The sequence below is a fragment of the Macrotis lagotis genome, chromosome 4 (genome assembly GCF_037893015.1).
Source record: "Macrotis lagotis isolate mMagLag1 chromosome 4, bilby.v1.9.chrom.fasta, whole genome shotgun sequence".
NCBI lineage: Eukaryota > Metazoa > Chordata > Mammalia > Peramelemorphia > Peramelidae > Macrotis > Macrotis lagotis.
In genome coordinates, this window is record NC_133661.1 from 221,298,088 (window position 1) to 221,311,547 (window position 13,460).

Consider the following 13,460-nt stretch of genomic DNA (forward strand, 5'->3'; position numbering starts at 1 on the left):
GAGCAATCTTTGACCCAGAAATTTCAATTCTAGGACTTTTTTTTAAGATTTTGCAAGGCAATGGGGTTAAGTGGTTTGCCCAAGGCCACACAGCTAAGTAATTATTAAGTGTCTGAGGTCGGATTTGAACCCAGGTACTCCTGACTCCAAGGCCGGTGCTCTATCCACTGCTCCACCTAGCCACCCCCAATTCTAGGACTTTTTCCAGAAGAAATTGTAAAAAATGGGAAGAGTACTACATGTTCCAAACTATTCATAGCAGCTCTTTTTTTGTAGTGGGAAAGAATTGGAAATTGAGGGAATGTTCACCAATTGGCGAATGGCTAAACAGGTTATGGTACATGAATACTATGGAATATTATTTTTCTATAAGAAACCACAAATGGTTGGACTCTAGAGAAGCACAGAATGAATTATAGGATCTGATTCTGAGCAAAGGGAGTAGAGAACAATATCCACATCAACATCATTATAAGATGAACAACCTTGAGGGAAACAACTCCTCTTGACAGTCCATAGAGCTAGGACAACTGAATCAGACTGGTAATGGCCTATATTATCTCTAACCAGAGGAATAAAAACAAAAAAAACACACACAGAAAAAAAATATCCCTACTGAATCTGATGAACACTTTATAAAAATTATCTCTTTTGCATTCATTTCCCTTAACCCTAATTCCTCATGCCAAAAACTACTAATTTGTAAATATATTTAAAATATGTATGTAAAATACTAACCTGACTGTTCCCTACTGGGGGGGGAAGGGAGGATGGAGGGAAATTTTTCTAACTTGGAAAAATGAATGTACAAATGGATGAAAATAAAAAAAAGAAATTTAAAAAAAAGAAAGTTCAAACGTTGGGGGAAGGGGGTCTCATCCCGACCAATTTTCTGCTTTCCTTCCAGTCTTGGCTACATTGATTTTATTTATACAAGAAAAATTTAATTTAAAGTAATGGAAATTATCACTTCAACAATGCTCTCATGTAATAATATAGTGTAGGGTCTGGTACTGCTGTATCTGCTTCCTTTATATTTTATTCCCTTAGTTCCTTTGAAATTCTTGACATTTTGATTTCCAAATGAATTTTATCATTGTTTTCTAAATCAGTAAAATAAATTTTTTAGTATATAGTCATTTTTAATTTATTAATTTAATTTATCAATCCATAAACAATAATTCTCAATTGCTTAAACTCACTTTGTTTGTATAAAGTGGATTTTGTTTGTTTCCTTGTGGTTTCTGCATATGATATGCTCTCAGATATTTTATACTATTTTGCTATTTTAACTGATCCAAAACAATATTGAATCATATTGGTGACATATATTTTAGTTTCCCTATTTTCTCTTTTAATTAAACTTATTTTAGCTTTAACGTTGATATCCATGATTACCACCCCTGCTTTTTTTTACATAATAATTCTTACTCCAGCAAGAGTCTATGAATTGGAATCAAATTCAAAAGGTCATAGAAGCTTAAAAAGTAATTTTAAAAACCAAAGAAATGAGTCATATAGGAAAATCATGAAAAAATGAGCAAAGAAATCAATAACTTTAAAAATAAAAATAAGCAACTGGAAAAAGAAGTAACTCTTGAAAAAATAAAATCTATCAATTAGAAAAGGAATGCAACACAGCAAAGAGCAAAATTAACCACATACAAAATGAAACACAAAAGTGAACCAAGGAAATAAAACCCTAAACATTAGAACTAGACAAACAGAAACCAATGAAGCTATGAGACTATAAGATTCCATCAAAGAAAATAAAAAGACTGAGAAAAGTGAAGAACACATTAAGTACTTTTTTAGTAAAAACAAAAGACCTAGAAAATAGATCTAGAAGAGATAATTTATGAATTAACAGACTACCAGAAAGCCTAGATCAAAAAAGGAACCTAGAAAACATCTTTCAGGAAATTTTCAGGGAAAGCTGTCCAAATTTGCTAGAGCAAGAAGACAAAATAACCATTTAAAGAATACACAGAATTTCTCCAGAAAGAGACCCTCAGGGTAAAAACTCCAAGGGCTATTTTAGCCAACTTTAGCCAGATTAACGGAAGAGGAAATAAAATACTTAAATAGCCCCACTTCAGAAAAAGAAATTGAAGAAACCATCAGTAAACTCCCTACGAAAAACTCCCTAGGTCCAGATGGATTTACTAGTGAATTCTACCAAACATTTAAGGAACAAATAGCTCCAATTCTACATAAACTATCTAAAAAAGAGGAAAGATTTCTGTCAAATTCCTTTTATGATCAATATGGTGCTGCTATCTAAACAAGGAAAAACCAAAACAGACAAAGAAAATTACAGATCAATCTCCCTAATGAATGTCAATGCAAAAATGTTAAATAAAATTTTAGCAAATAGATTCCAAAGTTATTACTAGGATAATACACCATAATCAGGTAGTATTTATACTAGGTAGGCAGAGATGGTTCAATATTAGGAAAACACTCAAAATAATTGAACATATCAATAACAAAATCAACAGAAATCTTATGATTATCTCATTAAATGCTGAAAAACTCTTTGCAAAAATCTAATAATTAGCATCTATCCCTATTAAAAACACTAGAAAGTAAAGGAATAAATGGAGTTTTCCACAAAATAATTAAGTAGTATATATCTAAAACCATAAACAAATATTATATGTAATGGGGATAAACCAATAAAATCAGGGATGAAACAAGGATGTCCATTATTATCATTACTATTCAATATAGCATTAGAAATGTTAGTTTGGGGCAACTAGGTAGCGTAGTGGATAGAGCACCATCCCTGGAGTCAGGAGGACCTGAGTTCAAATTCAACCTCAGAATTGATTAATGAGGAAGCAAATCTTTCACTCTTTGTAGATGATATGAAGGTATACTTAGAGAACCTGAGAAAATCATCTTAAAAATTTACTTGAAACAATTAACAAATTCAGCAAAGTATCAGGCTATAAAATAAACCCACATAAATCATCAATATTTATATATGTGATAAGAAAAGTTCAAAAGCAAGAGATAAAAAAAGAAATTCCATTTTAAAGTAACAGAAGCAACATTAAATACTTGGGAACCTACTTCCCAAGGTGAACAATTATAAAGCATTTCTCACACAAATAAAGTCAGATCTAAACAATCAGAAAATGGCAATTGTTCAAGGTTAGGTCAAGTTAATGTAATAAAAATGAAATGACAATTCTAAAAATTTAAATTACTTATTCAGTGCCATACCAATCAAACTACCAAATAACTACTGTACTGAGCTAGAAAAAAATAGTAGCAAATTCATCTAGAGAAATAAAAGGTCAAGAATAGCAAGATAACTGATGAAAGAGAATATAAAGGAAGGTAACCTAGCTCTATCACATCTAAAACTATACTATAAAGTAACAGCCATCAGAATTACTAGTCCTAGTTTTAAGAAATAGAGTAATGGATCAGTGCATTAAGATAGGTTCAAAAGAAACAGGAGTAAATGACTACGGTAATCTCTTGTGTGACAAACTCAAAGGCATTAGCTTCTGGGATAAGAATACACTATTTGAAAGAAATTATTGGGAAAACTGGAAAAAAAATATATGGCAAAAACCCTCATCTCACACCCTTTACCAAAATAAAGTCAAAATGGTTATAGCATTTAGAAATAAAATGTAACAACATAGACCAACTAATAGACCAAGAAATACTCTGTCAGATCTATGGAAAGGGGAAAAATTTATGACCAAGTAAGAAATACAGTACATTATAATTTGCAAAATGCAAGATTTTGACTATATTAAATTAAAAAAGGTATTCCACAATTAAAACCATTGCTGCCAAAATTAGAAGGAAAAGAGAAAGCTGATAAACAATTTTCATAACTAGGTGTTCTGATAAAGGTCTCACTTCTAAAATATAGATAACTGAATTAAATTTATAATTTTTTCCAAGAAATATTTTATTTATTTTGAGTTTACAATTTTTCCCCTAATCTTGCTTCCCTCTCCACACCTCTACAGAATGCAGTCTGTTAGCCTTTATATAGTTTACATGGTATATATTCATCTAAATTGAATGTGATGAGAGAGAAAAAATCTTTTAAAAAAGTAGAATTTTATCCAAATGAAAAAGGAGGAGGCACAAAATTTTAGTGAAGAAAATTCCTTAAACATTAGAATTTAGCAAATGGAAGCTAATAACCTTGAAATAAAATCAAATGAATAAAAAATAGAAGACAATGTGAAATATCTCATTGGGGAAAACAACTGATCTGGAAAATAGATCCAGAAGAGATAATATAAAAAAATTAAAGTACCTGAAAGCCATGAACAAAATAAGAACCTAGACATCCTCTTTCAAAAAATTATCAAAAAAAATACTGGCTTAATATTCTAGAATAAGAGTATAAAATAGTAATGGAAAGAATCTCCTGATCTCCTGAAAGTGATCCCAAATTAAAATCCTTAGGAATTTTATTATTAAATTCTGGAATTCCCAGGTCAAAGAGAAAATATTGCAAGAAGCCAAAAAAGATATAATCTAGTATCCTAACCACAGTCAGGATAATATAAAATTTAGAAGCTTCTGAATTAAGTATTATAGGACTTGAAATATCATATTCCAGAATGCTAATCTTGAATTACAACTAATAATCAAACATCCAGCAAAATTGAACATACATTTTCCAGGAAAAGATAAACATTCAATGAAATAGGGAATTTTCAAACTTTCCTATTGAAAAGATAAGAGATGAATAGAAAATCTGATCTTCAAATACAAGACAAAACATGTTTTACATGTTTTACAAACAGCAAAGGGAAATCATAGGCATCTTATTGACATTGAATTATTTATTTTCTTCTAGAGGAAAATGACACTGGTAATTTATATGATTTTCTCATTATTAGGGCAATAAAACTATGCATACCCTTTGATCCATTTAGGTCTGTATAAAAAAAAGGATTAAAAAGGGTAAAAGACCCATATGTACAAGACTATTCATAGCAGCTCTTTTTGTGGTAGCAAAGAATTGCAAATTGTGGGACTGCCCATCAATTGGGGAATGGCTGAACAAGTTGTGGTGTATAAATGTAAGGGAATACTATTGGGGTTTTTTTAAATAAATTTATTTTTTCCCACTATATTCAAAGATAGTTTTCAACAATTTTTTTGGTAAGGCTTTGAGTTCCATATTTTTCTTTGTCTGTACCTTCCTTACCCTCTCCCATTGAAAGTGAGCAATCTAATATATACATGTATAATTATGTTAAACCTATTTCCATATCCATTACCTTGTAATCATGTTGTAAAAGAAGAATCAGAAAAGGCAAAAAAAATCAGTATGAAAGAAAAAACACCATAAAATATAAAACAAATTTGAAAAATTCAAAACAGTATGCTTTCATCTGCATTCAGATTCCATAGCTTTTTTAGAAAGTCTTTTTAGAATTGTTTTTAGTAATTTTCCTGCTGACAAGAGCAAGTCTATCATAGCTGATCACAAACATTTCTATTTATGTATACAATGTTTTTCCAGTTCTTCTCACTTTACTCAACATCAATTCATGCAAGTCTTCTCAGGCTGATTATGATTTTCACAGAACAATAATAGTCCATTACAACAATATACTGTTATTTGTCCAGCCATTGGTCAATCAATGGGCATTTCCCCCCATTTATAATTCTTTGCCACTACAAAAAGAACTGCTGCATAGGTTTTCTCCCCTTTTTAATGATCTCTTTGGGATATAGATCTAGTAGACGTATTGTTGGATCAAAGGATATGAGTTTTATTGCCCATTGGGTGTAATTCCAAATTGCTCTCCAGAAAGTTTGGATTAGTTCTAACTCCACCAACAATGCATTAGTGTCCCATTTTTCCCACATTCCTCCCAATTTTGATGATTTCCCTTTGTGTCACACTGAGTAATTTGATAGGTGTGAAGTGTTATCTCAGAGTTGTTTAGATTTGGAGCATTTTTTCATATAACTATAGATAATCTCTTTATATTATTTGAGTATGTATCAATTAGAGAATGACATGTATTCTTATAAATTTCAACATGAAATTATTTCAGAAATGAATCCTTTATCAGAAACAATAGTGGCAAAAATTGTTTCCCAATTCACTACATTGGCTTTAATTATGCAAATTTTTTTAATTTTCCATTTTGCTTTTTGTAATATTCTCTATTGAAATACTATTCATTTAAAACAAATTATGAGCAGGTCTATTTCAGAAAAACCTGGATAGACTTACATGAATTGATGCTGAGTAAAGTGAACAGAACCAGGAGAACATTGCATACTTTAATAGTAAAATTATCTGATGATTAACTGTGATAGACTTAGTTTTTCACAGCAATACAGTGATCAAGCACAATTCTAAAAGACTTATGATGGAAAATGCAATTGACATCCAGAAAATTTTCTTTTCACTTTTTTCCCTTCTCATGGTTTTCCCCTTTTGTTATCATTCTTTTTTCACATGACAAATATGTAAATATGTGCAACATGATTGTACATGTATAACTTATATCAGATTACTTGCTATCTTTTAATGGAAGAAGGGGAAAATAGAAAGGAGAAAACTTTCCAAAAATTATTTTTGCATACATTTGGGAAAAAAATATTTTTATGTATATTTGGGGAAACAAATGAATTCATTAAAACAAAGAAACAAAATTGCCAGTATCAAAAATGAAGTGGGGAAAATTCATCACTAATGAAGATGAAGTTTAAGTAAATATTAGGAATGATTTTCCCAATTGCATTCGAATAAGTCTGACAAATTAAGTGAAACATAAATATTTATAAAAATAGAAATTTCTCAGATTAAAAAAAAGGAAAAATAAAATACTTAAATGACCCTATTTTAGAAAAAGAAAGTGAATATGAAATTGATCAAGGCCATAAGAAAACATCATCAGGGTCAGGAGGATTTATAAGTAAATTATACCAAACATTCAAAAATTAATTCAGTACTATACAAATTATTTTTGAAAATAAGCAAGAAAGAAAACCCTTCAGAAATTACAAGAATATGGTGCTAATACATAAACCAAAAGTAAAAACAGAAAACTATATATCAATTTCCTTAAAATATACTGATGCAAGGGCAGCTAGGTGGCACAGTGGTTAGAGCACTGGCCCTGGAGTCAAGAGTACCTGAGTTCAAATCCGACCTCAGACACTTAATAATTACCTAGCTGTGTGGCCTTGGGCAAGCCATTTAATGTATATATATATATATATATATATATATATATATATATATATATATATATATACATATTTACTGGTGTTTACTAATGTTTACTATGTTTACTAATCAGGAGATTAAAACAATATAACAAAGATCACACATAATGACCAAGTGGGACTCATAGTAAGAGTGCAGGCTTTGTTTATTATTAGGAAAACTATCAATATAATTGATCAATCATTAAAAAAACCAATAAACTTATCATTATCTCAGAAGATATAGAAAGGCTTTGTACAAAATTCAAAACTTATTCCCATGAATGAACACCAGAAAGCAGGTTGGCCAAATTCAATAATCTGAGGCAAATCATAGCATACCTTGATCTTAATTGTTTTCCAACATGAATAGGCATAAATTTTAGGTCCTCATTCCATTGTTCATTTATATTCAGTGGTATGTAGGCAAAAAAGATTATTTCATTTGCAGTGAGATACTGCGGAGCTAGTGAAGTATTAAATGCCACATTTCCATCAGTCTGGAATGAAAATATTAAAATGCCATTTTTAAATACTTTTATTTTGGGTTTGAATAATTTCATATACAAAATATTATTTAATACATAGCATGAACAATTTTATACAAATTCAGAAAAATTATTTTATATTTTTATTTCTTCCAAGTAATTGGCAAATTCTCTATCTATCTATCTATCTATCTATCTATCTATCTTTTACTTTGTATATATATGTAATCTTTCTAATTCCTCCTATGTGCCAAGGACTAAGACTAATTGAGGGAAAAAATATTCCCTTCCCTTTCCCCCAAAATCTCTTTTAAGACTCATTTTTAATATAGATATGCCAAAAGAGAGATTTGGTCAGTCCTCCCTGGTGCCTTTATTTTTCTGAAACAATTGGGTGGGGACATGCATACAATTTATCAAAGTGACTTTAATATCTAAAGCTTCTTGAAGACTAGTCAGTCTCTGAACTATGTTACACTTTCTGTAAGTGGTTTGAAGGGGGAAAATAACAGTGTTTTTACATTAAGAGGAGAAACAAATTAGTTAAAAGTCCAAAGTAAAATTCCATATTTTTCCCCACTGAATTGTTTCCTCTACCCCATCTTCTTTGTGAAGGGCATCATCATCCTTCCAATCCAACAGACCTAGGATTTATCCTTGACTTCTCACTATCTCTCATCCACCAAATCCAAGTTTTTGTCAAGGTCTTTTGATTTCTTCCTCTATACTCACTAGTCTCTTTTGACAATGTCAATTACTCTATTGCAATAGTCTGCTGGTGGGACTGCCTCCCTAAAGTCACTTCTCAATCCATTAAAGTCTATTCAGTCTTCCATTCAAACTATTATCCACTCAGACACTAAAGTAAATTTTCTAAAATGCATGTCCCAACCATGTCATTCCCAACTCTCTCTCAATAAATTCAAATTACTCCCTATTACAACCAAGATCAGAATGCAAAATCTTTTTTTCTTTTTGTGCAAGGCAATGGGGTTAAGCGGCTTGCCCAAGGCCACACAGCTAGGTAATTATTAAGTATCTGAGACCGGATTTGAACTCAGGTACTCCTGACTTCAGGGCTGGTGTTCTATGCACTGCACCACCTAGCCACCCCCCAAAATCTTTTTGATGTCATAGTTCTTTATATCCTCTTTTTCTTTTTCTTTTGCATATTATTCCCTAACATGTACTCTTTGATCCCATGACACTGGCATTCTAGTGGATCCACAAACAAGTTATTCCATCTGTGTATGTTCTATTTGACTGTCCCCATGCTTTGAATGTTCTCCCTCTTTAGTTCTACCTACTGATTAACATGTTTATTTTTTTAAATCTAAACTACAATTCCATCTTTTAAAATGTTTATGACAACCCTTATTTCTCATACCTTTTCTCTATTGATTGTTTCATATCAATTCTGTACATCTTGCTTTCTATTTATTTCTTTGTATACTGTCTCTCCCAAAATAGAGTAAACTCCTTGAGGACAAGAACTGTCTTTTGACTTTATATTGAAGCTATGCAGTGCTTGACACAAAGTAGGCACTGAATAAATGTTTATTGATTGCTTTGTTGATTTAAAACCAGTACCCATCTAGCTATACTAACTTAAAATGGTTCTCACTCCAACCACTCAGAATATCCATGCTTCCCCTGACTCTCTCCTAATGCCAATACTTCCTTTCCCTGTCTAGTACTGTGATAAGTGCACAAGATACAAAAAAATGAAACCTTGATAATTACAGTGTTTCCTCTCACAAGAATTGAATGTGGATCAGGATAGAAAAATTGGTACAGTATCATGCTTATATGAAGGATGTTTCTTATTCCATGACCAACAAAAGTATGGGTAACAATGGTTTGTTAAGGACAAGAACATATGCAATTCTTGGAATTTTGATAGGTATAATGAAATTTATTGTGTCACTGATAAAGGTTGACTGAAAAATACATAGAAGACAAACACTGTATATTTGGAATATCAAATAGAAAAATTGAGTCATCAGTCTAGTTCAATTTGAATACAGAGACTTGTAATACATCCCTGTTTTATAACACATACACAGTCATTACTGCTTTTTTGGAGCTAGAATGATCTATACACTTATGAGATATACATACACATATATATATATATGTATACATATATATATATATACTGATATATACCTACATGCAGAAGTGCACATATTTAATTATATGTATTTATGTGTATGAATACATTTATATTTAAATGTAAATATGCACCATATATGTTCATATTATATGCACATATATGAATATACACATGTCCACTTGTGGAGGAGTCAGAGACAGGGATAGAAAGTCAATATGTCACACTGCTCACCTATCATCTCAGGAAGTCAAGTTCAGTTTGGTTTGTTTTATTAAGCTCATCATTAACCCATTTTCTTGACAAGAAGTCATTTGCTTTTTGACTGTAAGCCAAATACTAAAGCAATTATGGGTCCTATGCTATTGAAAGCCATTTTAAACATTGTTTTAAAATAATAAGCAGTTTCAACATACATATCACTGACCGATGTGAGTACTGATGTAGACAACAAAGGATGATTATTTATACCACTATGTTTATTTCTATCCAGAGTAACTAAAATTCCAATGCCTTTATGATCATAGTATATGTCATAAGTTGGTACTTTGACTTTTCCATATTTGGTATAAGTTCTTAAACCTAACAGAAACAAAAGAGAGAAGAATTATTTTTTTTAATCTTGTCCTTTTTTAAAAAACAACAAAATTAAATACAAGGACAAATTCATTTAGAGGTTAGTCAAAAATAAAAAATATATATTCTCCCCAACTAAATCCATAAACTCAATGAAATCTATCTATTTATTCTTTGGGTGTACATATATAGACTTCAGATTGAGTCCCCTATATGTAAGATGTAACAAAATGTCTGTGGACAAACAAACAGGATATAGCTGATACAGTTAATAACTGGTTTGATTCAAAGCATAGGGAATCATCTAATGCCACTAAAGAAAATTGAAAGTCAGTAGTCATAACTCATGTATCCCTTGATTCTTGAATGCCTCATGATGCACTAAGACATAATTTTTCTTTTTTAAAATTTATTTTATATTTCTATTATATATTTATTTTATATTATTACAACAATTTTATTGCATTTATTTATATTATTGCAATAATTTTATTATAAGAGTAAACATAACCCCCCCCCAAGAAGATGAGAAACCTCAAGAATAGTGAGAGAGAAAAAAATTTACTTCAGTCTGTTCATATTCCAATGGTTCTATCTCTGGGTTGAGTTGCCTTCTTTATCATAAGTCCACCAGATAAGTTGTTTCAATATCCCCCCCACCAGTTTCAATTACTATTTCCTTTCACCCGACTCCTCCCCACTTTTAGTCTATTCTCTCTCTTTCATCATGTCCCTGTCCAAAAGTGTGTTGTATCTGAGTACCCTCTCCCACAATCTTCCTTCTCTTCTATCACCTATTCCCCCCATTCCTTCCCTCCATTCCCCTTTATCCACCTCTTTCTTCTCATTTTTCTCTAGGGTAAGATAGATTTTTATACCCTATTAAGTGTGTATGTTATTTCCTCTTTGAGCCATTTCTTATGAGAAAGAAGGCTCACTCATTCCCCCTCTCCTTCCCCTGTTCCACTCCATTGAAAAAGCTTTTTTTCTTGACTCATATGTGAAATATCTTAGCTCCTTCTTCCTCTTTTTATCTTCCTCCCATTACTTTTTTTAATCACCCATTGACTCCATCTCTTTACTTATTATACCATTATATTCCACTCCTTCCTGTGCCCTGTCTATATATGCTCCTTCTAATGAAGTACAACATCAATATTTGTGTAATTCCTGTATAGAAGACGTCTTTGACTTTCTGGGCCCAAGAAACTCCTCAGAAATATAACTTTGGCTAGGTGCCTTTGGGTCTAAAAATAATTTGACAGGACTCAAATGCTTGACTCTGGGGGTCACAGATATACCATAATCACCCTTGTTTGCCTAATTATCTTGCTGTTTGTAAAAAGTCCTGCTTCCTCCCAGGACTGCCTCCCCTTCCCCAGATGCGACTGGAACCATAAGATAGTAAATTTCACTCTCCCAAACCTGTGGGAATTCCATGAATATGTGACTCCCTCAGTCTCAGGAAACATGTTCAGACATAACACAAAGACCCTGACCTTTTCCCACTCGGTCTAGTCCCCTATCTATACTGAACCATATGTTTACATGTTTGTAGTAGTATGACAAGAAATTATATCTAACTACAGTATTTGCTTCTGTATCTTTCTTGTTCTCAGTACCCCCTCCCCAAAAAACCACTTTAAAAACTCTATCCCCTGAACACTCAGGTACTGTCTGATTTAGGTATGCTTCATCCTCAAGCAATCCCCAGGAAATTAATGATCTCCAAACTTATCAAGTTTTGGTCTTTATCTCACTCTTTGGGTTCAGCCCTAACAGCTCTTTAAATGAGAAAGTTCATATGAGTTATCAGTATCTTCTTCCCATGTAGGAATACAAACAGTTCAATATCATTAAGTTCCTCATAGTTAGTCTTTCTCATCCACCCTCTCTATGGTTCACCAGAATCCTGTACTTGAAGTTCATACTTTCTGTTGAGCTCTGGTTGTTTCAATAGGAAAATTTGAAAGTCTCATTTCATTGATCCCCTGAAAGAGGATGTTCAGTTTTGCTGGGTAGTTCATTCTCAGTTGCAAACCAACATCTTTTGCCTTCTGGAATATTGCATTCCAATCCCTATGAGCCCATTTAATCCTGACTATAGAGCCAAGGTGGTTGAACTGTTTGTTTGTGGCTGCTTTTAGTATATTCTCTTTGGTTTTGGAATTTGGCTATAATATTCCTAATTTTCTTTTTTGGGGATCTCTTTCAGGAGGTGACTGATGAATTCGCTCAATTTCTATTTTACCCTCTGCTTCTAGGATCTCAGGGTAATTTTGCCATATTATTTCTTGAAAAATGAAGTCTAGGCTCTTTTCCTGGTTGACACTTTCAGGTAGCCCAATAATTTTTAAATTATTTCTTCTGAATCTGTTTCAAGGTTGGTTGCCTTTCCAGTGAGATATTTCACATTTTCTTCTAATTTTTGGCTTTTTTGGAAGAGTTTTATTTCTTCCTGATTTCTTGCAAAGTCATCAGCATCCTCTAGTTTCATTCTGCATTTGAAGGAGTTATTTTCTTCAGAAAGTTTTTTTTATCTTCTTTTCCAGCTGGTCAATTCTGTTTTTTAAGGCATTCTTCTCATTTTCCTTGTGTGTTGCTTTTTTCCATTTGTTCTAAACTGGTTTTTAACATATGTTCTTCAGTATTTTTTTGTATTTCTTTCACCAAGCTACTGATTTGGTTTTCAAAGATTTATCTTCATTGTTCTCATTTCTCATCCCAATTTTTCCTTCACCTCCCTTAATTGCTTTTCAAAGTCATTTTTGAGCTCCTCCATAGCCTGAGCCCATTTTCTATTTCTCTTGGAGCTTCTGGTCATCTGAGCATATGTTTTGAACTTCCATGGGATCAAAGTAATTAATTCCAGAGTAATTTTTAGGTCAGATTCTTTTCTGTGGTTTATTCATTTTCCTCACATTTACAGCACTTCCAAGACTTTGGGTTTTTGGGGGGGCGGACACCCCACTGGGACCTTTATTCCTCCAAGGTTTTATGCTCTCTTGGCTGTGCTTTGATATGTAGATGACCACAGGTGCTCCCCTCTGCCCTAGAGCTAAGAG

General features: G+C 32.1%; 1 protein-coding gene across 5 annotated transcripts in view; it reads right to left on the minus strand.

Annotated features, from left to right (window-relative positions):
• LOC141522202 (cation channel sperm-associated auxiliary subunit beta-like) overlaps positions 1–13,460 on the minus strand; it is a 204,147-nt gene that overhangs the window by 73,943 nt on the left and 116,744 nt on the right. For 3 of the 5 annotated variants that reach the window (XM_074235404.1, XM_074235406.1, XM_074235407.1), the window contains exons 16-17: positions 10,247–10,401; positions 7,561–7,718 (exon numbers count right to left, since the gene is read on the minus strand). The exons of the other annotated variants lie outside the window; for them this stretch is intronic. In XM_074235404.1, coding sequence (XP_074091505.1) covers positions 7,561–7,718; positions 10,247–10,401 — 313 coding nt within the window. The remainder of the gene's footprint in view (positions 1–7,560; positions 7,719–10,246; positions 10,402–13,460) is intronic. 5 annotated transcript variants of the gene reach the window in all.